Consider the following 26,550-nt stretch of genomic DNA (forward strand, 5'->3'; position numbering starts at 1 on the left):
GACCAATGGCCGCTGAGCCTGCGCATCCGGAGCCTGTGCTCCGCAACGGGAGAGGCCACAACAGTGAGAGGCCCGCGTACTGAAAATAAAAAAAAATAAAAAAATAAAAAAAAAAAATGACTATGAAGGTAACAACACCAACTGATTAAAATAATTTAAGACATTTAAGTCAGTTAAAGTTTGCACTTTTAAAGTAACAAGTAAATATTAACAATGATGTCTATCAACTATACTTTAAAACCCCCAACTAGGGCTTCCCTGGCGGCGCAGTGGTTGAGAGTCCGCCTGCCGATGCAAGGGACATGGGTTCGTGCCCCGGTCCGGGAGGATCCCACATGCCGCGGAGCGGCTGGGCCCGTGAGCCATGGCCGCTGAGCCTGCGCGTCCGGAGCCTGTGCTCTGCAACGGGAGAGGCCACAACAGTGAGAGGCCCGTATACCGCAAAAAAAAAAAAAAAACCCCAACTAGAACTATTTTGTAATTTCAGTGTCCTTTTCTTGAAGAAATACCTACTATAGACTCTGAAGGACTAATTTAACCGCATAGTAATAAATGACACAAACGTTAATGTAACAACAGACATAAATACTGGACCACCCCAAATTTATTTACTATGACATACCCCAGGTCTGGAATCCTTTCCGCCATCCCAGTTATACCAGCAATAAGGTTACTATGGGAGATCATGACCCCCTTTGGAAGTCCTGTGGATCCACTTGTGTACATGATTACTGCAATATCTGAGGGCACTGGTTTGCTATGAGGTTTGTTTTCTGTATTGGAGAAGAAAAGACACACATACTTCTGAGAAATTTAGCTGTATCACCAACTTTTTCATAATCATCTGTTTGTCTAACTGAGTTAACAACTATTAATTGGGTTCATACAAGCTCAACAAAACAGATCAAGTCCCTGCACATAAGAGATATATGCTATTGGGACAGACATAAACAAATCCATAATGTTATAAGAGCTATGAAGAAAAATAAAGCAGGGCAAGGTGAGAAGATGTTAGGAAAAGTGGCAGGAAATGAAGGTGACGTAGCCGCCAGCACCATATCATGCCGTCTCAGAGGCCATGCGAAGGACTCTGGATTTCACTCTGGGTGGAAAGCAATGTTACTTTGAACAGAGGCTTGTCATCACCTGTGACAAGGATCACTTTAGCTACTGTGTGGTGACCTAACTTAAAAAGGAAAGAAAGGAGGTATAGGGAGACAAAAGGCCATGCCAGCAACTCAACTAAGAAATAAGGGTGGTTAGAAGAGGGTACCTAGACATTTGCTACAAAACGTTCTCTGCTTCATAGCGGTGAAGTTATTTAACATGGCTATACTCGGAATCCTGGATAAAAAGACACTGTCCCTCATCTGCACAAGCCTAAGAACAGCAGCCAACATCCTACAGAGGTGACACAGTAAGAAAGACTAACAGAAGTAGGTCATGGATAGCACTGGTGATCTTCCTGAATTAATCTTGGAACTATCCTAAATGCGGTCTTCTTAAATAAATGAGGAAAACATTTTAAACATGTTCCCAAGTGAACTCTTTCTCTCCTACCTGTCAAGATATATTTCTTGACAATTGTTATCATTCAAGTTCTTGCTTCCTAATCCGCCATTCACTCCTTCATCCCATGGCACCATTCTCCTCTGCCACCAGCACTTAGAAGCTGCTCTCTCTAAAGGGACACTGGCTAAGAAGTCCAATGGTGCTTGCGCAATCCCCGCATCACCGGACTCCTCCAGTGCACCTGGTCCTGCTGAAGACTCCTGCCTCACTGAGGGGGCTCCTTTCACTTGGCTCCCACGAACCACATGCTGCGTGTCTTCTTCCTTCTTCTCTGACCAATTCTTGGTGGCCTTTGGAGGTACCATTCTCTGTGGGTGACCTCACCTACTCCCACAGCTTTAATTAAAATCTGTTTCTAGCTTCTAAATCTTTTAACTCCAAATTAAACTCCAGCATACTAGACTTGTACAGGCCACTCCCCACTACAAAGCTATATTTGAATGTCCCACCAGCACATAAATTCAACATGTCCAAAATGAACCTCAGCATAACCCCATTCCCAAGCTGAGTGAATGTTTACATCTAATTCATCACTATGTTTCCAACTATAAAGGAAGTACAGTCCCACCATCCTAACAGCTTTTCTGATATCCTTAAACATCAATATATTCTCTAACATCTTCTGACACTTATTTGAGAGTGGGAATTTCCGGTTACCATGCCTGGGTGTGCTAGCTGGAGGACAGAAAGATGTCCCCTCTGGAAACAACACAGTTGGAGCAGAAGGTAAAAGGAGGGATGCAGGTTTAGACACTTTACATTATCTGTTAATACTTACAGATAATTCACATAGGGCAAGTTTAATGGCATTATTTGTTTACATTTGCTTAAACAAATAATGGCATTATTTGTTATTTGGTTTAAACACTAACTTTAAACCAAAGAGAAAAAGGGAAACGGGAAAACTGTATAATGTAAAAAGTATTTTAAATTAACTTCAAATAAATACTACTTTTAGAACATTTTAATAAATTAACGTTCTTGTTTTTCCTTAAGCTTTTTTTTTTAAAGGGCAGATGACAGTATACCTAGGGTGACCTTTCTTCCCAAAGTGATGGCCTAGGAAACTAGTTTGTCACTTGATCTAAGTTTAGAATCAAATGTCAGGAGCACTTCTGGAGAAAAAGGTCACTGCAGAACATACGTGAGGAACTGGGAAACCGCCACATACCCACGCTGGCCTTGGCTCCCAGAGCCTGCACTGCTGCCATGGTGTGCACGATGACGCCCTTGGGGAACTCAGACCAGGTCGGTGGTTTACCGTCCACAGTGATGATGTGCCGCAGGCATGGGACTAGAGAAACTATATCCTGGAAAAACACAAGCATTCGTTGTATTCTTCATTACTCTTCATTAAACAGCTTGGCAAATAGTCCAGGACACAAGAAAAGCAGTTTACCATATTCAGCAAACTGTTAATTTCTTGCCTCAAAAAAGCAAGGGTGGGGTATAGTGGTATGAATACCCCTTTTTTCAGATGGAGAACTACTGGCCTGAAATATAAGTTACTGTTCTATTACATTAGATTTACTGTGTGTACCCTTGTTCTTTGGTAAAATCTTAATCAATAAAGTCAGTTCCTTACAAAAATGGGCATGTAAACACACACTGCCTGAACTACAGGGTAGCCAAACATTCCTCATGCTTTTAAGAGGCAAATAAAGATACAGGGGGAGAGGAAAGGATTTCTCTTATAAACTTGTATTTAAAAAAAAAAAAAAAAAATCAGCTACTGTTGTTTTCAGAGTTGTCTGGAGACGAAAGAAACCCTTCTCCTGTAGTTTTGTAAAGTCTTTTTCTTCCCTTTAAAAAATTCTGAAACTTGTAATGACTCAAATGCTTCAGAACCAAGTGAATTACTAGTTTAAAAATAACCCTTAAAAATTATAAATTTATTGAAAATAGACCAGAAAACAGAGGAGCACAATAAAGTTGTAATCCCTTCACCTTTGACATGGACACACTGACAATTTGTAGCTCTCTGTGCTGCTTATACACAAATATATAGGAAGTCCACTTTTTCTTTTCTAAAGGAGAAGAATAAAGTATGACAGTCCCACAAAGTTTACAGAGATATTAAGGATTTCAAAGATCATAAAAGAACTAAGTATCAATAATGAGCTCATGACACTGAAAATTCTAAAGTACAGGACAGTTATTAGAAAACTAGTTCTCACCTTCAACTTTGTTTGTAAGAGTTCTTTACTAGTAATGATGTTGGTCACCTCTGTTTCATTTAATCCATGAACAATCGCTGGACCCCCTAGAGTAGCATACAACGTAACAACTACAGGGAAAAGAAGGGCAAGTCAAACATTTGGACCTTTCATGGAAATACTAAAAGGAATTAAATAAAGCCTCTGACCGTGGATGGAGCATACTAAACCCTAAACTGTTAGATCCACCGTTTGTGATCTAATCATGCTGTCTTTCTAAATTATTTTAATATATTAACTAACATTATGCCTACTCACCCTTCGGTAACTTCCCCCCCAAATTGCAATATTTTAAAATTTAAAAATTTTTTATTTTGTTTTACCTATAGATGCTATTCTGAGACTGTCATGTTGAAAGGAATTACATTTGACTTCTAAAATGTCAGTCTTAGTTGTTAACTACTTGATACTAAAATATGAAAAATATACCAATAAGATAACACACTGAATGTCATATTTAAGATATTACTTGTTAAGAATATAGCATGAACAAGTGGTAATACTGCTTATGCTAAAGTAGAAAAATCTAAAGAAAGACATTCTTAGAAATGTCAAAATTAAATAATAATGGTCATGAGGATGAAGAGAATTTTTATTTGCTTTCTCCCTATCTCAAAAAAGGTAGACTTAAAGTCACTGTAAGAGATAATTAAAGCTTCTTAGAAGAAACATACTGTAAACCCAAACCTGTGACAACAAAAAGGTATGCCAGTTTAAAAAAAAACAGCAGAGGCATTTACAGCAAGAAATCTGATAAAAGTAGCTTTTCCGTTTCATCTGAAGGATAAGCAATGTCCATATTTTGCATCATATTTGGCACCAAGACCGCTGAACTAAGCCTCCAGGACTACCTCACAGACTGAAGCATCACAACTTCCACAGGTTGTGTTATAGTTACAACATAAAAATGATCATTTAACGGAGCAGCTAGGTTTGAGTATTGGAAGTGTTTTAGAGGCCAGCTGTTACTGACAGAAGTGGCATAACAAGATGACACTAACTTGAAAAGAAAATTCTGAGAGGGGTAGCAGAACAATGACCCACAGGTACAGATCTAGCTCCCCAGACCCAGAACGTCCCCTCTGAACAGGTTCAAGTCCCCTTACTACATTGTATAATTTGTTCCACGACTGGTTCCTTTTCCAAAATAGATCAACAATTCTAAGTGGTATCAAAGAGTTATCCACTGACTGGATACAAGGTAAAAATTAACATCAGAATTTTAAACTCTTGGGAGTAAATATTTATAATAAAAAGTGAGTATCATCTCTCCCACAACAACATTAGGTCCACGCTTTGAGAAGATAAGAAAGTCCACGTACGCTGAAAATTATACATGAAGCAGGCCTGTGCAGCGATCATCCATTCAGCCCGGGTTTCACAGAAGATGGCAATGTTGGTCTTTGGTTTCTGACCCAATATCTGTAAGCCATTTCCGAAATTAAAAGCTCTAACGAAGACATCTTCAAAGGACAGCCAATTATAGTTCCCAAGAATAACCTGATAGAAACAGAAAGCATACAAATAGTTTTCAAATTAACCAAGATATTAATTTCTAGAAAGAAGCCAGGATGCGTTCCAAATTTTGACAGATCAGAAAGCTGTGTTTGTATATAAGCTATTTTGTTCTAACGAAAAGCTGGAAAGTGACTTTCAAGTGAAAAGTCTATGTTGAAAATTAGCTCTTTTGTGATATCTTCTATGACAACTCAAATCTTTTGCCAGATCTTTAACTGTAATTTGGGGGTAGGGGGGTTGTTTTTCTTTAAAAAAATTATTCAAGGTTTGACAGGATCTTAAATGTCAACTTTCTGGCCAAAGGCACATATATTAAGAGTTCATTTATAGACTTCATTTACTTAATGTAGATGCTAGTTTATAATTTAGCCTAGTGTCAAGTACTACTGATACCAACATTTTACTTTCCCTCTACTTATGAATTCCTGGATTTCGGTATCAGACAGTATAACATGACTCACAAACAGAAACTGGCAGACCCAAGCTAACAGAAATGCTTATGGCCATTCAGTTGGAACTGCTGTAACTAACTCTGGATAAGCAAAGTAAACAAGTCTCTATTTATACGACCAGGTGAGGAGTTGTTATACTATTTTCCAGAGTCCCTCTGTTGAATGCCCGCTGGCGTGGCAGGGCTTTCGACTTTGATCTGTGCAGGTGACATCAAGGCTCACATTAGTAAAAACCCCCTCTTAACTACCTTTAAGAATTTTCTCCAACTTAGATCAGGCCGTAAATCCCCAATTATATACAGATTAGACAGAAAGCTGTTCTTGCTGCAAAAATATATAGACAGTTCCCAAACATGGCTGCGTCACTAACACACGTCTCTCATGCCTTAAAACCATCTAACCATATTCATTTTCAAGAATGCTTATAATATTTAAGAGATTTCTAGAAACAGAGGTTGGATGAAGATACAAATGGAAAAAGTTAAATATTGCCCTCTAGTGCCCTATTCCAAACTGGACTTGAGAAGTAAATTTTCATTTTGTTGGATAAAGCAGCTGAAATTAAAATGCTCATTTAACTTCAGTGGGTCCCAAACCCTCACCCTGCTCTGCACCCCCATGAAATGCTCAGCACGCAGAGCTCCAATGGCTTCAAAAGGAGCTCTGTGGCGGTGAGAAGGCAGATGAGAATTTGGCCGAAATGTGTAGGAACTGGATTCACCATTATTAAGAATTTCACACTCCAAAGATAGGCATGAGCTACCTCCTAGATTCTAGAATCTAAGTGAGTTTTGTAAATTTCAGAGAATATATGTTCTGAAAAAGCATTAGCTATATAACCCAAATATGTAAACCCCAATAAATGATGGTGCAAAGAAATCAAGTCATGAGTTTAATTCAAGTGTAACCAAAATCTGAATTTAATTCTTTAAACCACTGAATTTTCTAGGAGTGATCTTTCCCATAAAGATTACATTTAAGGGACCCTACCTATCCCATAATTTTATCTGACTTGTGCTAGAAAAGGTCTCAAATCCTAACTTTGCCCCTATGGTTAGCCCAACCTGGGGTTAAACTCATGTATCTATTCCCTGCCTATACTGTGGAACACTGCTGAAGAACACCAACCAGGTGTTTTAAATCCAGGATCACAGATCTCACCACCCAGCAATCCTATTATGCTTCCCTGGTACATTCATTTTCTCACCCTCTGAAATGGCTATCTGAAACCTTCTCTCTACTCAAATATCCTCTACCCTTTCTCTCCCTTCTCCACTTCCATGTGACGATACTATCTCACACTCCACTGAGAAATCAGAAATTAAACAGAAACTCCCTTACCTTCCTATCACCAAGTTTAATAACCTACATACACGTACCTGTACCCATACCCTTTGCAGTCCCTCACGGTATCACAGTGGCTGAAGTGTCCCTGACAAAATCTCGACTCACTGGGACTTTAATTTGAAGAGCTTCCCAAGTTTCCATCTCTAGTCTTGACCACCCGTACTTGGATCTCCAACCTGCTTTTTCACTTGATTATGCAACTAAGCTGTCTAACAGGTATTCCCCCAATGCAACCACTGCCCTCCACCTGCACCCTGTCACCCTAGTCTGTCTCTCCCCTGAACTAAGGAATGCTGACTGGCCAACTTCCATTCTTATTCCCCTTTAGCCCCTTCTCCCTACAGTAGTGAGCTTTTGAAAAACATAAATCAGCTTACTCCTCTGCAAGTGTTTTCCCTTTCCAGTAGGAATGGAGTTGGAAAACCTTACCCTGGCCTACAAAGCCTTAAGGGTCCTAGACTTTGCCAGTGTCTCTGTGCCCATCTCAAAACCTCTGTCCTGACTCACTTCCTATAAATACAACTTTGTCTTTTCTGTCCTTCAAACAGGCAGGACCCAAGATGAGGCACAACAGGTGCTCAGGGCATGAAATTTAAGAAGGCACTCGGTCTCAGGGTCTGAATACCGTCATGAACTTTGCTCCCTAAGTGCCTCCCCCAGCTGGGCTCATTCCTGTTTTAGAGCCACTGCACAATCCTGTCCCACTGCAAAGAGGGCTCGTTACCGGCCTTCAGGCCTCCACTTAGCCGTCACTTACTCAGAGAGGCTATCACTGATCTCCAATCAGCTTTCTTTCTCCACGACAGTTATTAAATCTGGTACCTTATTATTTATTGTCTCTCTTCCTCCCAAACAAATACAAGATCCAGAAAAGAGTAATCTGTGTGTCTTGTTCATTATTGTCTCCTAGTGCCTAGGACGGTATTAGCACATAGTGGGCACTCAGTGATTATTCGCTAAATGTATGGAACGGACCGGTGTAACGAAACAACTTCAATTCACTCTGGGCCTCGGGGTCTTCAACCTCTCCTCCAGCAGCCTCATTTGTTTAAAAGATGGCTTTTTTTTTTTTAATTTATTTTATTTATTTATTTATTTGGCTGTGTTGGGTCTTCGTTTCTGTGAGAGGGCTTCCTCTAGTTGTGGCGAGCGGGGGGCCACTCTTCATCGCGGTGTATGGGCCTCTCACTGTCACGGCCTCTCTTGTTGCGGGGCACAGGATCCAGATGCGCAGGCTCAGTAGTTGTGGCTCACGGGCCTAGCCGCTCCGCGGCATGTGGGATCGATGGCTTTTTTTTAAAGGTCCATATCCACCTGATCATTTAACTCCCTTGGCTTCTTTTGTTCTCATCACCATTCAATCGCATACATCCTTTGCCACCACCTCTTAAATATTCTTACCTGTGACCCATGAGACATAAATATGTTTGACTGTCCTAAGAGTCAGGAAAACGCACGCCTAGTGTGGCTACGTGAACGGCCACTGTGGAGTCTGAGCGGTTTCCTCACTTGTAAACCTAGTTGGGGGCTAAATGATCCCTACAGTCGCTTTCCTCTCTCACATTTAATTGCCTGTATTTTCATTCTATGACAGGTGTGACATACACATATGTACGTATCGATGTTGTTGCTCAGACTATCACTGCCTGGGACACAGGAACTTAATTTACCTTTGTTCAGGAACCTATGAAATTAGATACCTTGATTATGCTGATGAGGAAGGCCTCTTATCTCAAAAGAAAACTATAAAAATAAAATGGAGATAAGATACAGAACATTCCATAAAACAAAATCACACAATACTTAACCAGTCAGGGCCCTGAAGAATGAGATATTCTATAAAGGTTAAGTTTTCAGGTAGCTGAGTTTAACATTTATCAGCACTAAAACTTACTTTAACCATTCAGAACAGAGATATCTCAAAAATATATACTTTCCTACCGTCGACAAAGTACATCTGGCTTCATTTAACCTTTCCCTCTGCAAATGAAGATCTTTACAAATTATTGTGAGGGAGCCAGAGAGTGAAAATCTTCAAGAGATCTGGTAATAACCATGGCGACGATGAGGGCAGCTAATCTTTACTAGTTTTTACTACGTGCTAAGTATGCTGTAAGTAACTCTCACAATAACTCTAAGATAATCACTATTATTATCACTATTTTACAGATGAGAATACTGAGGCATAGACAGAATAAACATAACTTGCTCAAATCCCACAGCTATTAAGTGACGGACTAGGATATGAACCCAGGCAGATTCATTCCAGAATCTAAGTACTAAATCACAATGCTCCAACTGCACTATAGAAAGGAGTTGAGATGTTGCTGGGCAAGTGAGTAAGGTGGCCTGATTAACAGCTGTAAAATATCATTTCAACTGCTGTGTTTGAGTGGATTATAGTAGAGGCAAGAGTGGAAGCAGAAGATCTGATTTTTTTTTTTTAAAAAAAGGGAGGGGGGTGGAGGAAGCTATAAGGGGGAAATAAAAATAAAAAAATCAGACTCCTGGTTTTTGACTTGAGCCATCTGGTACACAGCGGTGCCTTTAACAAACAGGGGGATGACAGGAAGAGGAGCAAGTATGGAAGAGAAAACCAAGCGTTCCGGCTGGGGAGAGTATTAACATAATAACCAACCACAAATTCTGGCCAAGAGATGGGCCATTATTTTTTATATAAATTATGTAAATATCCTAATAAGTCAAAAAATAAATGTCATACACATATGCAAATAGGATAAAAACATGACTCAAGAAAGAAATAACACAAAAGTAGGCAATGAGGAAGAGGAAAAGAAAGCTAAGTCAACTCCTAAGAACAGAAAGGAGTATTTCTAGTATCTTTTTGCATCAATTTAGAAGGAATGTCAGTCATAGTGAAACTTCTCTTTCTAAGCACTATGACTGCATAATTCCTTCTAGTTTTTTCTCTCTAAGGTGTGTAAAATATATTAAGAAAAAAATGTAAACTATCTCTGGAAGTTAGATCACTAAATGTTTGAGCTGGTCTTGTGTCTTCTGTTTCACTGCAAAGTTATTTTTATTCTTTGCAACTTTGTTCTATTTCAGGTACATGTATTTTTAAAACGTTCTGGAAACTGATCATTTCATTGTTAATTCATTTCAAAAGACATCAGAACAAGCACTTGCTGCTGGGAAGGCTGGAATCAGGAGCTACTGACACATTCCACACGCTTCACTCTGCCACAGTTTTATAAAACCATATGAGACTTAAAATGACAGCACGATATAGTCCTGGAAAAGCTGGCCAAGCCTCAGGAACACAGCCACCTCTGTTTCTTCGCCGTTTGTTCTTCTGCTTGTGCCCCTCGGGAAACTTGTCTTGGTGAAGCTGACGGCCGCACTATCCTGGGCATAATTACAGCAGAACCATCGCATCTTCACTTACCTTCCCTTGGAAGCTCAAAACAGACTTTTAGGATAAGACAGAAACAAAGCTTCAGAGTTCATTCATTTGAAATAAAGCTTTGAGCATCTTTGTTTCAACCATGCCAGATATACTCTAGGGTTAATCCCCAAAGCTCAGTCCCCCAAAACAGGGAGAAAACTTTTAGATATTGCTAATCACTAGCTTTATTTTCCAATGTAAGATTATCTTCAAATATGGAAACTATTAAATGAAGATACACTCCATCAAGATTAAGTATGTGTTCCACTCTTAGTAAGCATTCTGAGCAGAGGCCACACTACCTAAGCAACTCCATTTTTACATCTAAGAGCAGGTTGTGAAAGGTCCCCTTTTCACTATCCTTCCATAGCAGCAGCTGCTACTGCAATACAATGGGTCTTAAATAAGAAACCAAGGGCAGGGCAGCCTAGTTTAATACACAGTGGAGATACCCCCTTATCCAGTCTACAGACCACTGCTACAGTTGCAATGCAGACCAACAGAAACTGAAGTCTTGGCTAAGCAGTGGTATAGCACACCTTCTCAAGTAAGGCTAACAAAAAATATTTGCTTTGTTTATGATACACAATGAATGAATGAATCTAATTTCAAACAAGAAAAATATATGTTTTCTACATCAGAGTTTATATTAAAGACTTCTGAAAAAAGTTTGATAAATCACAAATGCGAAGTTAACGGCAAATGTCAATGGTAGGCACACCCTCTGACAGTGATGCAGTAGAGACAGAAAAGGGCGCTAACTGAAAATGGTTTCTCTCACCTTCTAACTTTTCTACTAGAGTTCAAATATTTATTTGTTGAATAAACAATGAATACAAAGGCACCACGGTCAAGACAGGGAGGAAAGAGCCACATACTTACTGACTCTCTCTCTCTCTCTCTCTCTCTCACTCACACACACACACACACACACACACACCCATGCACTGGGCATAAGAACTTTGCTTGTGTCGGGACTTCCCTGGTCGTGCAGTGGTTAAGACTCTGTGCTCCCAATGCAGGGGGCCCAGGTTTGATCCCTGGTCAGGGAACTAGATCCCACAGGCATGGCGCAACTAAGAGTTCACATGCCACAACTAAGGAGCCAGTGAGCCAGAGCTACGGAGCCCATGTGCCACAACTAAGACCCAGCACAACCTAATTAATTAATTTTTTTTAAAAAAGGGGCTTCCCTGGTGGCGCAGTGGTTGAGAGTCCGCCTGCCGATGCAGGGGACACGGGTTCGTGCCCCGGTCCGGGAAGATCCCACATGCCGCGGAGTGGCTGGGCCCGTGAGCCATGGCCACTGAGCCTGCGCGTGCGGAGCCTGTGCTCCGCAACGGGAGAGGCCACAACAGTGAGAGGCCCGCGTACCGCAAAAAAAAAAAAAAAAAAAAAAAAAAGAACTTTGCTTGTGTCCACTGCATTAACTGGCCACACATTTTTTTGTTGTTGTTGTTCGGGCCTCTCACCGTCGCGGCCTCCCCCGCTGTGGAGCACAGGCTCCAGACGCGCAGGCTTAGCAGCCACGGCCCACAGGCCCAGCCACTCCGCGGCATGTGGGATCTTCCCGGACCAGGGCACGAACCCGCGTCCCCTGCATTGGCAGGCGGATTCCCAACCACTGCACCACCAGGGAAGCCCTATCTGGCCACATTTAAGGAACAACTATGATAGCGCTCTAGGATTTTATTTTGTCCTAATTATACTGATACCTGAATTAAGAAAGAATTTCATATTCACCGTATTTTTCTCCTTTTTATATACTGGGGAACCAGTCTGCTGCTATGAGTTCTGGATGACTGAAAGTGCTAGCTCCATAAAAATCCATGTAGTGTGTGTATCCTGCACACACTATCCTGTAGTGTGTGCAGGATACTAGAGAAAAAATAAGCTTCCTGCCAAAACAGGATTTCTGTTATATATGCTTTTATTAAAAGTAAGAGAACCCAATCTTTGAATTCAAATAGCAGTAGGAATTGTCAAAGAACAAAAATGAATGTTTATTTTAGATACAAAAAGCACAGAAAAGAAGGCAGAGGAGTGGAAAACTTTAGCACTTAAAAAAATGTAGTGTTTTCAGTACCTTTTATAACTACCTGATCTCGCAAAGACAGAATCAAGGATGGTACACCATAAAAAGTAGCAACTAAATATGACAAAAATCAGACATCATTATGATAAAGTGTTTTGCAAATTATAATCTATAGGCTAGAGAAACCAAACATGCTTAACTACAATGACTTCAATGTCTCGAAATGTGCTATTAACTAACCCCAGCTAGATCTTAATTTAGCAAAAAAAGGGGGAAAAAAATTATTTAAGTGAGGCCAAACTAAGTCACCAAAAGAAACAGGGAAAATGCCTGAAAAGTAGAGTGACCACAGGATTTATCCAAATCACTCTGGCGACTGTAGGGGGCACTATTAATGCCAGAACAACAAGTGTAAGTCAGGAGGGTTCCAGGCACAATGGGATAAAACATCACTCCATGTGAAGGTTAGGGACACATACAGATTCTGTTGTCTAGAGTTAAAATAATGTTTTTTAATTTCTAGGCGTTACTGATTATTAACTTGCGTGCCATCTCCTTTATGTTTGGAAGATGATGACTGGAATTTGTGTGGTAAGTGGCAAAATTAATGGACCATTAAGTCAAGCAACATCGTTCTCACTCCCCTCCCCACATTCTGCAGTAACAGGAGTAAATCTGAGCGATTCATTCCATAGCTGTGCCTATTTGGAGTCTCCTCCAAGATCTGGGAGTGCCTTCATGGTTACCAGAAAAAAGACAGCTGGAGTCAGGATGTAGCTGGAAAAAGCGGGTAAGGGAAAAACAACTGTGCCTACACAGGTATTAAACCTATAACCTAACCAAACTATCAACTAACTACAGATCATCTTACTGCCTCTAAAAAAACTTCATCTTCAATTTTCACCTACCAGAACTTCAAGAACCGTTTATAAGAAACTCACATACCCAAGTTCATAAACAGCATTTTCATGACATTTCTATACTTATTACCCTTCACAGGGCTGCACTACTCCATGATATAAGTCTCTAGATTCATTCATATAATTTTGCCCAGTGAATTCCCAAGATGATAATAAGAGCTAGAGCATTTACACTAGATACCACAAACTGTTCCACACACATACCTGTAGAATGTACACACACAAACACACACACTCTCACTCTCTCTCACTCCCTTTCTCTATTAATCCTCTCAACAACTCTGAGCTGGGATTATTTAAGGAGTATGGAGCTAGACACCCTGGGTTCTGGTCCCAGCTTTACCACCTGCTAGCTATAATGCCCTTGGGTAAGTTACCTAACCTATCTGTGCCTCAGTGCCATCATCTGTAAAGGAGGGATATCCCGATCACACTAACCCGTAGGGCTACTGTAAGTCTTAAATAAGTTGATATGTGTGAAGCTCTTAAAACAGCCTGGCTCATAAGAAATGCTAATAAATGTCAGCAATGATCATTACCTCCATGTTAAAGAAACTGAGACAAATTTGTTATGTAGCTTTTCGGAAGTCACACACAGCTAGTAAGTGGCAAAGCCGAGATTCGAACCCATAGTCTGTACCTGGAGTCCAGGCTCTTAAGCACTGTTACACTGCCTCTAAGGAGGGCTTATCCTCTGTTTCAAATCAATAATGGCAAGTTCTATATCTGTGAAAAGAAATTCTTAGAAAACCAAAGCACTTGCCACAAACCAAAGTAGCAAATCATTAAGTATCCAATGGAACCTACATTATAATCAGAAAAAGCAGGTCACACCCCAAAACCCAGAGCAATCTCGAGCTCACAGGTGCTTCTGGAACTACCAGGGAATATAGTTTCAAACCTCAAACTGCCCTAGACATTCTATTCCAAGTCCTGGTAGCCATTCAGGCTCAGAAGTGCCCCACACCAGTGAGTGATCTCAAGGTCTTCGTGAAAATTCGGAACAAATCCATGCCAGGCGTACAGAAGGAGAAAAAAGTGCAGTCTAGTCCCCTTGTATCCCGTTTCTCCCGCCACATGAGCAAATTCCAACAGAAGCAGGCTGTGCTTGTCCCCTTCCACCATTTCTAAGCATACATTTTATTCAGAGCGAATTCAAAGGCAATAAAAAAACCACATTACCTTTTTAAAAATTTTCCCGTTTGGCTGCACTTCATCTTCCTCATTTAAAATTTCACGTGTTCCCAAGAGTCTTTTGTCCTTGAATTTGTTTTTTGCGTGCATAAAAACTTTATCTAGCGTATCACATCCAGGGTGTAATACTGAGGCCAAACCATCCAAGCTGTTAACAGACCTGTATGCAGACTCAGGTTTTGAATTTACAGGCTTTGCTTTAATTTGGTTTGATTTTTCTTGTCTTGACGACTCAGACAAAAAATAATATGGAATATATGTTAAAATAGTATAAAGTGATATTATAAAATGTATGAAATATAAAAGAATGGGGTTGATGGTATGTTTTAGCTTCATAGTCGATGGCTTTGAAGATATGTGGTTATTCATAGTGCTCAAAAAGTAGAATTAACAGATTTCTGTAAGAATCTAGAAGGAAAAGAAAGAAAGTTATTAGTCAAAAACTCATTCTTAAATAACTTTAAAGAAAAAGTCTTCATCTCAGATAGGCACACGATTTTTTTTTTCCAATAAGCAGCAGCTAGCATACTGGCCGCCAGCAATGTCCTGTCCACTCGATATTTACAGGATACACATGTATGCCGTATCTATTAACAATGGGATTTCTACAGAAAAGCTTCCACATCATTCTGTAAACAGGTGGCTTTTCCAACCTAATCCCAAGTAACCACAAATACTTCCCAGTCGTGAAGAGGAAGCAAGCCAGAAGACCTACAAGAGAATGGAGACCAACAATGCACCCATTTCCTGTTCTTCAGTGTCTCATTACATTAGAGACGGCAGACACTTGGCACATATGCCACATTCTCCTCTCTCCCGAACCCTGCAGCCACGGCTGAACCATCACTGCTTTCTTTCCCAGGGAGCCCCCTTCTCCCACTCTAGGCAGCAACAAGCAATTGGAGTTAGCAAACAATATGAAATTCACTTCCCACAGTGATTCTAAATATTTTTCAATTTAGGCAGGTCAAACTGTGAAGCAAGAAGACAACAGACTTTAGACATTTTATATGTTGCATTTATCAGATTTATTGAGAATCCACTATGTGCCAGACAGTGTTCTAGGTACAGGGACTATAACAGTGAAGGAAAGAATCTAAGTCCCTCTTCCCATGGAACCTATACATTCCTTGGGAGAGGTAGACAAATATCACCAGGTGGTGAGAAACCCTAAGAGGGAAAAATGAACCCAGGAAGGGAAATACTAGGTGAGCAGGCAAGGCTAAAGAGGTGCTCGAGTATGTGGGTGGCCCAGTGATACTTGAGCTGAGACTTAAAGGAAGAGGGGAGAGTGGGGAAGAAGAACACGAGGCAGAGGACACAGCCTTCGTTTGGTAGTTGGCGATGACATCATTTTTGAAGAAACAAAACTGAAGCCAACTACTAACTGATTACCCCACACGCAGCTCTAAATCCAGGATTATGGTTTCTAGCATTCTTCATCTCCATGTCGTAGAAATTCTATTCTAGGAAAGTGTGGCCGACAGATCTGAGGAATCCCTCCTTTCACCCAGTCTCCACTCAGGGCAGAAGCTCTACTGCAGACGCAGCAGACCAAGACTACTGGGCACCGTGATTCCTAAGGTGGATGCAGGGAGAGAAGCTCCAGAGACCAGTGGCTACAGCCAAGCCCAGGACCCCACTCCCCACTCACAGAGCAGAGGACAAGCTGCTGCCCCTGCCCCTGGCTCTGGAGCAATGGCACAGAGGTTCTCCCCAGGCCAGAGAAGCAGGCTGTAAGAACACAGAACCACTCAGCAATCCCTAAGAGGACTGACCTTAGTTGGAACAGAGAACAGAGAAGTTCAAGCCTAATGGCACTATGGAAAACAACGGAGACTTTAGTGGTGAGCAACTAAGATGAAGCTGGTAGTTCCACAACAGGAACAAGCAAAAGAACAGATCCAGAGAAGTTCAATGGAATCATGGAAAGAGACAGCTAGGAAGAGCCCTCCTAGAGTCAGCGCAGCTCAAGGACTGGCCTCAAACACAACCCCTATAAAGACCATCTAATTTAACTGGATCACCCTGTGGGGCAACTTATAGCCCAGGGCACTGTGCAAAACAATAAAGCAATCAACTAGCTATCAGTGGAGAATATTTGCTGGGTGTGGTGCCAAGAGGCACACCAGGGAGGCAGACCGTTAAAGGGAGCCCTACAAGAACCACCGTGCTGTCACCCCCTGAAGAAGGTACTTCAAAGTAACTGTGCGTGTTCCCAAGGCTGTGCCCTTGAAGGAGCCCCATCAGAGGATGCACACTGCAGAAAAAGTAAACTTCACCAAAACCGGTCAGCCAAGTCAGCAAACAAGCAAGCAAACAACACAACAAGAAAGTGTGGAAAAGGGGAAGGCGGAATCAGTATTCAGAACCGCTACAAAAATATCTAAAATGTCCAGTCTACAACAAAAAATTATGAGGCATGCAAACAAACAGGAAAGTATGACCCACACACAGGGAGAAAAGCAAGCAACAGAAATCCTCCTTGAGAGGATCCAAATGTCAGACTTAGCAGACAACGCATCAAAGAAGCTATTAGAAATATGTTCAGAGAACTAAAGGAAACCATTCTTAAAAAATTATAAGTCAAACTCTGCAACTTTACAAGAAAAGGGACACCTCCGAATTTGCTCATGCGCAGCTGGTGAGAAGCCAGGACTCCCAACTGACCTCTGGGCTCTGTTCACCATTCCAAGCTCTTTTCTTCAACAACGTATTGTGTAGTACCCTGAAGAATTGAGTCCAAAGAATCTAGATTTCTGCCAGAAAGGGCATGGGGAGCCACTTAAGGTTTCTGTACAGAAAAGTGGCACAACAAAAACAACGGCCCTAATACTTTCAGGACATCAGAACTGCAAAGAATAGATGCACCTTAATAACCCAGGAGAATGATGTTATCTCACTAAGTACTCTGAAATTTAATTCTGCATGTTTGCATTTTGAATTTAAAAATAACTGTGATTTAAAAAACTATCTCTATCCACAGATGATATGACTGTAATATAGAAAATCCAAAGGAACCCACTGAAAAACTAATGGAACAAACAAAGAATTCAGCAAAGGTTGCAGGATATAAGATGAATATACAAAAATAAATTGTATTTCTATACACTAGCAATGAATAATAGGAAAATGAAGAAAACAATTATATTTACAACACTTTCAAATATACTTAGGATTAGATATAACAAGAAGTGCAAACTTTGTACTATGAAAACCACAAAACATTGTTTAAAGATATTAAAGACCTAAATAGAAAACATTCTGTTTATGGATTTTAAAACTTAATATTGTTAAAATAGCAACATTCCCCAAACTGATGTACAGATTCAACACGATGCTTATCAAAATCTCTGCTGACTTCTATAGAGAATTTTGTAAGCTGATCCTAAAATTCACACGGAGATTCAAAGTAGCCAGAACAGCCAAAACTTTTGAAAAAGAACAAAGTTGAAGTGCTCACACATCTCAATTTCAAAGCTTAATACAAAGCAATATTAATCAAGACAGTGTGGTACTAGAAAAAGTACATATATATAGATTAACAGAATAAAATTGAGAGTCCAGAAATAAACTTTTCTATTATGGACAAGGGATTTTCAACAAGATGGCAAAAAAAAATAGGGAAAGCCCAAATGTCCAAAACTACCTTGAAAAAGTAGGACAAAGTTGGAGGTGTGTCTCAAACTTCCTAATTTCAAAACTTAGTACAAAGCTATGGTAATCAAAACACTGTGATACTAGCATAATGACATAAAAATCAATATAATAAAGAGCCCCAAAATAAACACTTGCATAAGGTCAAGTGATTTTCAACAACAGTGCCAAGACTATTCAACAGGGAAAGAACAGTCTTTTCAACAAATGGTGCTGGAATATCTGGACATCTACACATAAAACAATGAAGATGAACCCCTTTCTTATACCATACAAAAAATCAACTTAAAATGGATCACAGGCCTAAATATAAGAACTAAAACTATGAAACTTTAATAAGCACTAATCATTGAGTATAAAGTGTTTCAAGAAGAGTACAGTAAAAGGTAGAGGCTAGTTCTGGCTTTTCTGGCTTTTCGGAGACATCCTCTTAAAGCAAACAGCAATTTATTATGATCTTAAAAGTCCGGGGATAGGGAGGGCAGAGGAATGGAGATTTTGAATAGATGATACCACACAGCTTGAACAAGCCCCCAAATCAGCAGGTGTTCAGAAAATAATCAGCCATCCAGTAGAGCAGGGTAGGGATGAGGAGATGAGAGATGAGGGCAGGGTATTAAAGGCCCAAAATTTTAAAGGTCAAATTGTTGTGGCCTTTGATGCTGAGGAAGAAACTTAGTTTGCATTCAAATGTACATAAACACACAGTATTAGAAAATAACTTTATGCAGAGGATAACCTGAAGGCAGCAGAAACTGGAGCAAAGGAAATTACATAAGAGATAACAAGTAATCATTTACTCCTAGGTCACAAGGCTATGGTGGGCGTGACAAGGAGCGAGCAGCTAGGATTCCTGGCTCCTAACTGCCCAGAGGGTGGGAAGGGTAGCAGCTGTTCCTCCAGCCTTTCCAACAACTGAAACCTTTCTGCTTAACACAGTGAGGATGGTACTGTATCTGAATCGTCAACAGAATAAAGTTGCAAATTAGAGCAGAGGCAGTGAAAGGAGGAAAAACAGCTAGGGTGCCTTCAACTGAGACAGAAATACAAACAGTGAAGAGGTTGGTCAGTGGCTGGATGATTGGTGGAAAGGAGGTGAATACAAGTCTTGAAAATAATGGGTTTAAGATGTCTGTGAGTCATCCAAATACACAAACTGTGAAAGTTAAGAGGGGTCAGAGCTGCCCAAAAAGAACACACAGGAAACCTCCAAGATAAGTTCAAGGACAGAAAACTTTGGAGGGAAACTAATGCCAAGACTGAGAAGAGGAAAATCCCACGGAAAAGCCAATAAAGTAGGAGAACTTGGAAAGGGCAGTGTCGTGAAAATCAAGGGAGGGGAGAGTCAATGGTGTCAAGCATAGCCTAGATGTACCAAGTCACATGCAATTAAGACATTTAACGTCTCTAAAATGTTTTAGATAAACTAGGTAAAGTAACAAAACTTTGGTCAATTGCATCTTATTTGCTCAATGGCTAGAGAAAATGTAGACTAGTGTCAACTGAAAAAAACGCACATCCAAAAAGTCGAGGGTTTATGTTTTATTCCACAGACATACTGAGGCTTAGGAGACAGGCTCTCAGATAGCTCTGAAAGACTGTTCCAAAGAGGTAAGGAAGGAGCCAGGAATATAGAAGTTCTGCAAAAACAAATCAGGTAGTTGAATATCAAAAGATTTCTGCTAATTAAAGGAAAAAAACAAACATCAATTTAATGAATTTAGTGCTTTTCTATATATAGGAAGATGCAAGAGTCTGGGCTCACTGAAATCATTCCTTTGATATGCACCTTAACTGTGTAGAGCTGGTATTCTGTTTTTCTCTATCCAGAATGGGCTCATGGCTTGAAGGCCACAACATCCTTTGTTTACTGATGTGGCAGGCAACATTCTTCATCCACACTAGGAACCAGTCACAGCTACTTTATTATGTTGCCACATCTTAGAATATGAGTATCACCTTTCAGAAAGTAAACTTGAACTATTAATCTTTTCCTTCACAGCTTCTCGGTTTTCAATTTAATTTAAGAAGGCCTCATCCAATCCCAGGGTTAAACTAATGGTATCCTATTTTTTTTCCTAGTATTTGCAAAATCTTTATATTTTGATCTTTAATCAACATGGAATTTATTTTTCCCTATTGTTTAAGGGAAAAAGCTAACTTTTCCTTTCAGGTGAACTGTCTGAACCATTTATGAAATAAACCATCCTTTTCTCAATTAACCAGAATGTCATCTTCCATAATAAGTTATCGTTCACACTTGGATTCGTTTCTGGATGCTGTTCTGTTTCTTGGATCCATCTGTCCACTGCTTTGCTAATACCACACTCTACACCAAAGACAGATCTACAACAATGCTTCTTCAACTGTGATCCACGGACCAATCAGATCAGAATTACCTTAGAGTATATTTTAAAGAAAGATTCCTCAGACATACCTTTCCCTTCCTTTCCTTCCCAATACCTATAAGCTGAAAACTACTGGCAGACTCAGTTTTAAACAGCAACCATGTGATTTTAATGTGCACTTATGTTTGAGAACTACTGCTTTAAATATCTAGTAAGACCCTCACTAGCCATATTTTTCAAAATTTTCTCATCAATTCTTACAGATTAATTCCACATAAATTTTAAAGATTTAACATTTCTTTACGGTGAAACACAATTTAAAAAATCAGAGACTTCCCTGGTGGTGCAGTGGTTAAGAATCCACCTGCCAATGCAGGGGGACATGGGTTCGATCCCTAGTCTGGGAAGATCCCACATGCCGAGGAGCAACTAAGCCCGTGCGCCACAACTACTGAGCCCACGTGCTGCAACTACTGAAGCCCGTGCGCCTACAGCCCGTATACCGCAACGAGAGAGGCCACCGCAATGAGAAGCCCACGCACAACAACGAAGAGCAGCCCCCACTCGCTTCAACTAGAGAAAGTTCGCATGCAGCAATGAGGATGCAACACAGCCAAAAAATAATAAAAAGTAAATTAAATTAAAAAATCAAAATCAAAAAGGAACAAATATCATATATATCACTTATATGTGGAATCTAAAAAAATAATACAAATGAACTTATTTACTAAACAAAAATAGACTCACAGACATAGAAAACAAACTATGGTTACCAAAGGGGAAAGGGCGGGAGAGGACAAATTAGGAATTTGGGATTAACAGATACATACTACTATTGATACGTATGAAATAGATAAACAACAAGGACCTACTGTATTGCACAAGGAACTATATTCAATATCTTGTAATAACCTATAATGGAAAAGAATCTGAAAAAGAATACATATGAATGAATCATTATGCTCTTCACCTGAAACACTGTAAATCAACTATATTTCAATTGAAAAAAGGAAAACAAGATTTAGGGGGAAAAAAATTCCCATGACAGAATATAGAAAGAACTCCTATAAATTAAAAAAAAAAAAAAAATTCAAGCAAAAAAAAGGAAAAACTGGGCAAAGAATATGTAGAGAGAAGCCAAAAAAGAGGAAATGCATATGGCTAACACATACAGACAATATTCTCCTGAACTTGTAATCGAGATTAAAATGAAACCATACTAATTTGCATCCAACAGTTTCACAAATATGTAAAAGACTGCCCTATATCCAGAGGGCACTGAAGTATTCCATCAGTACAGTATTAATATTTAAAACACACACACACACAAAACACACCCTTTGCAATCCCACATTCAAACTCTAATCTACAGAAAAGCAAATGCTTATTAAACATATAAACAAAGATTCAATCATTCATTTGCCAAATAAATATTGAACACAGACTCCATACCCAGACCTCTTCCAGAGGATGAAGCCACAGTCATGAACGAAACATGGGAAGCAAGCAGACCATGCACAAGTAACTAAATACCGAGAGGTAACAGGAGCTACCGAGACAAATAAAGCAAGTTAAAGGGAATGAATTTGAGGGAGGAGAGGACTGTTGCATTAGAAAGCAGTTAAGAAAAGGCATCTCAGGGGCTTCCCTGCTGGCGCAGTGGTTGAGAGTCCGCCTGCCGATGCAGGGGACGCGGGTTTGTGCCCCGGTCCGGGAAGATCCCACGTGCCGCGGAGCGGCTGGGCCCGTGAGCCGTGGCCGCTGAGCCTGCGCGTCCGGAGCCTGTGCTCCATGGTGGGAGGGGCCACGACAGTGAGAGGCCCGCGTACCGCAAAAAAAGAAAAGGCATCTCAGATGTTACGAGCGGAAATCTGGGAGAAGAGCACTCTAGCTGAACCCAGGGAGAGAGGGGGACAGTGAAAGGAGACAAGGTCAGAGAGGATACTGTGAGACAGGGGCCGGATCCTGAAGGGCCTGTCACTGTGAGAACAGTACTGACGCGGGAGACCGCAGCTGCTGCAGGAGCTCTGACAGGGCTCAGATGGGGAGATGACACTGGCTTGGACCAGGAGGAGGACGGAGGCGGCAGTGAGAAATGACCTGGCTCTATTTTGAAGGTACAGCCCTGTATACAGCGAGAGAGAAAGAGGGGTCAAAGGTGACTCTCAGGGTTTTGGCTTGAGGCGTTGAAAACTACTGAGCTGCCATTTACTGAGACGGGGAAGGCTGCAGGAGATTTTGAAGAAGAGCAGTTCCGTTTTGTGAAAGGTTAACTTTGGGAATTCTCAGCCTCTTTGTGGTATTTCAGGCATGAGACTGGCTGAGATGGCCTAGGGAGTGAGAAGAGGTACAAACAGCAGATCCTGGGGCATGCCAATGTTTAGAGGACTCTGGGACGAGATGGGCCAGCAAAGAGAGCATGAGAGGAGGGGTCAGTGTTGACAGAGGAAAAGCAGGAGGGTGGAGTCAAGGAGGACTGATCCGCTTTACTGGTGTTGTCAACAAAGATAAATGCAAGCCACGCCTCCAATGACAGGAGACTTCACGCCCATTAGGATGGCCATTACCAAAAAAGAAAAAAACAAAACAGAAAATAAAAAGCACTGGCTGGGAGATGGAGGTGGAGAAACTGCGACCCTTATTCACTGCTGGTGGGAATGTAAAATGGTACAGCTGCTACTGAAAACAGATTGGCAGTCCCTTAAAAAACTTAAACACAGAATTACCATATGATCCAGCAATTCCACTTTTGGGTATATTTCCCAAAGAACTGAAAGCACGGACTCAAACAGATATCTGCACACCAAAGTTCACAGCAGAGTTATTCATAACAGCCAAAAGACAGAAACAACCCAAATATCCATGACGCATACATGTATAAACAAAATGTGGCAGCCACACAATGGAGTATTATTCAACCTTAAAAAACGAATGAAGTTCTGAGACATGCTACATGTATGAACCCTGAAAACAATACACTAAGTGAAATAAGGCAGACACAAAAAGACAAATATTTGATTCCACTTACATGACATACCTAAAATAGGCAAATTCATAAGAGACAAAGTAGAATGGCGGTTGCCAGGGGCTGAGGGAGCAGGGGAATGGAAAATTATGTTTCATGGGTACAGAGTTTGGAACGATGGGAAGGTTCTGGGGAACGGCTGATGGTGATGGGTGCAGAACAATGTGAATATACTTAATGCCTACTATACACTCAAAGATGATTCCAATAGTACATTTTGTTATATATATTTTACTACATTTTTTTTTAAATAAAAAAAAAATGAGGACTGGGAATCAGACACTGGATTTAACAACATGAAGGTCACCACTGACCTTGAAAAGAACTGTGGTTAAAGATCAAAGCCCAACTGGAGAGAGCTCGAGAAAGAATAGGAAGAGAGCTCTAGGAAGAGTAGAGAAATAAGTAATAGGACAGGACAAAGCAGTTCCTTTTGTTTCAAAAACAAGAGATAACAGGAATTCCCTGGCAGTCCAGTGGTTAGGACTTGGAGCTTTCACTGCAGGGCCCAGGTTCGATCTCTGGTCAGGGAACTAAGATCCCACAAGCCACACGTGGCGGTCAAAGAAATAAAAATAAATAAAAATAAGAGATAGTATAGCTTGTCTGCAAAGTGATAGCTATGACTCAAAAGAGGAAAGGATTACACTCATTCCTCAGAAATCTCAGAGGACCGTTTCCATGACCCCGTGGGATGCTCCAGTCCTCTACACAGTACAGTCAGCTCTCTGTACCCATGGATACGGAACCCACAGATACCAAGAGTCAACTGTGTGCAGAAGAGAGTCACATCCTTGGGTAGGAGAGGGTGAGCATGGTACCCAAGTGGAAGAGGTTGGCCTTAGATAGGAACAGGGAGGCAGATGCATATGAGTGGGTAGAAATGCTAACAGGAGCTGGTGGAAGATCCTCTTCTGGATGCTTCTATGTTATCAGAGTAACAGGAAGAAAAAAATCACTGGCTGAGAGGGAGGAAAAAAGGAAAGTATTAAAAAATTAAGGAGAAAGATTTGGGGGAGAATGGATACATGTGTATGTATGGCTGAGTTGCTTTGCTGTGCACCTGAAACTATCACAACACTGTTAATCAGCTATACTCCGATATAAAGTAAAAAGTTTCCAAAAATTAAGTATAAAGTAGTCATCCAGGAGGGTGCACGGAGCAGGGGACAGAGCAGGATCGCCTGGCAGCTCGAAAGGCCCACCTGAGGTCAGCCGCCGTGGATGTGAAGGGAGACCAATCAAGGTGGCTGTGTGCTTGCCAGCCAAGGTCAGAGGACAGAGCATAAATATGGATCAGGGAGAGCTAGATTAACCAAGGATGGGATTTCATCAGGCAAGTTCCAGGACAAAACAGGGGTAAAGAAAGGAAAGATAAGTAAACTAAGTCTGTTTCCAAGGCAGTCAGTATAATGACTGATAAGGCAATTTTAACTTGAGAAAGGAAGGCCACGAGGAGGGAAAGCATTTATGAGGAGACAAATCAGTGGAATTAGTCACAGAACTGTTGGAGGTGAGGCGCTAAAAGGGTGTAAGTTGGAACCACAGGAGGTAATGGTCTGTGCAGAATGTCTGAAGTTGAGACTGCTAAGGCCGTACGGTTATCCATCACGGGAAGGTCTAGATTATAGTAACGGAGAAAGAGCAAGCAGAGGCAGACTGGAATATGAGATCATTTAAGGACAGGAGGTTAAGGAAATGAAAGGCTGTGGTATTGGAAGGATTGAAAATGCTAAGAATCATGATAGGATAGCAGAAGAGTCATAGGAAGCCTGAGGTTCTAATATTCAAGGAATAAGGGGATAGATGACTGTAACAAAAAGGAATTATGTATGGTAAGTAGTACAGTCTGAAGGCACAGCTTGGATGTGGTAGTACTGTTTCAAAGGCAAAAAAACTGTTAATCAGATTAGGCCCAAGATGGAGTCGCTCATGCTAAGCCCCACATCAGCAAAGCAAAACTTAGCTAAGTTTCTATGCTCAGCTCTCCCAGAAAAGGCAGGCGTAGGTCAACCAATCAGTCTGGCCTGCTCAGCACAAGTTACCTGACCCAGCTCCAATACCACCCTTTGCACCATGTAAAGGAAAATAAGCCTGCTTTAACCAATCAGCAAATGCCCAGTATAACTTCCTTTTTCCTGCTCATTGTGATCTACAATAACCTCTTGCTTTGTACAGCTCTTTGGAGCTCCTTTCGGTCTGCTAGATTGGATGCTGCCTAATTCTTGAATTGCTGAATAAATCCTACTAGATCAGAAAACTGTGGAAAATTTTAACAATTGAAATCAGAAAATCTAAAATCAAAGAATGGCTAAAGAACTTATACATCCATTACAGCCATTACAAACAATTATGGACGATTATGTGTAGACAATTATGCAGCCATCACAAACAAGTTATATGTACCTGCAATTAACCTGGAGGGACTTCCACATATCTTGTTAATTCTAAACAAATGCAAATGCAGCTATACTTGGTCAAAGCACATTAATCTTTGAAGACCATAAAAACTTCCACCTTTCCAATGCTCTCAGAACTGCTAATTAAAATAACAAGATGAGTCAAGTTTAACACTAAAAGAAAATGACCCATCATTATTTACACAATGCTAGATTAGCCAACACTAAATCTTTAAATGTGAAACTGTGTGACTACAACTAAGCTAGGTTCAAACACCTGAAATATGTTTTTAAAACGTTTTATGTAAATGGTCAATTGTATTACATCAAAATAAGTTTTTCAGATCTCATATAATTTTATTTAGCTTTTGTTTAAAATCGTAATGATGAAGTTTAAGAAAAACCTCTCCAAGCGTGGCCTCTATTATTTGAGAAGAACACAGGAGACTTGGAAAGAG

General features: G+C 40.6%; 1 protein-coding gene across 2 annotated transcripts in view; it reads right to left on the reverse strand.

Annotated features, from left to right (window-relative positions):
- ACSL3 (acyl-CoA synthetase long chain family member 3) overlaps positions 1 to 26,550 on the reverse strand; it is an 83,282-nt gene that overhangs the window by 17,860 nt on the left and 38,872 nt on the right. For both annotated transcript variants that reach the window (XM_007464332.1, XM_007464333.1), the window contains exons 2-6: positions 14,652 to 15,071; positions 5,111 to 5,288; positions 3,750 to 3,859; positions 2,744 to 2,882; positions 623 to 773 (exon numbers count right to left, since the gene is read on the reverse strand). In XM_007464332.1, coding sequence (XP_007464394.1) covers positions 623 to 773; positions 2,744 to 2,882; positions 3,750 to 3,859; positions 5,111 to 5,288; positions 14,652 to 15,032 — 959 coding nt within the window. In that variant the 5' untranslated portion in view covers positions 15,033 to 15,071. The remainder of the gene's footprint in view (positions 1 to 622; positions 774 to 2,743; positions 2,883 to 3,749; positions 3,860 to 5,110; positions 5,289 to 14,651; positions 15,072 to 26,550) is intronic.

Source organism: Lipotes vexillifer, unplaced genomic scaffold, assembly GCF_000442215.2.
Source record: "Lipotes vexillifer unplaced genomic scaffold, Lipotes_vexillifer_v1.1 scaffold782, whole genome shotgun sequence".
Taxonomy (NCBI): Eukaryota; Metazoa; Chordata; class Mammalia; order Artiodactyla; family Lipotidae; genus Lipotes; species Lipotes vexillifer.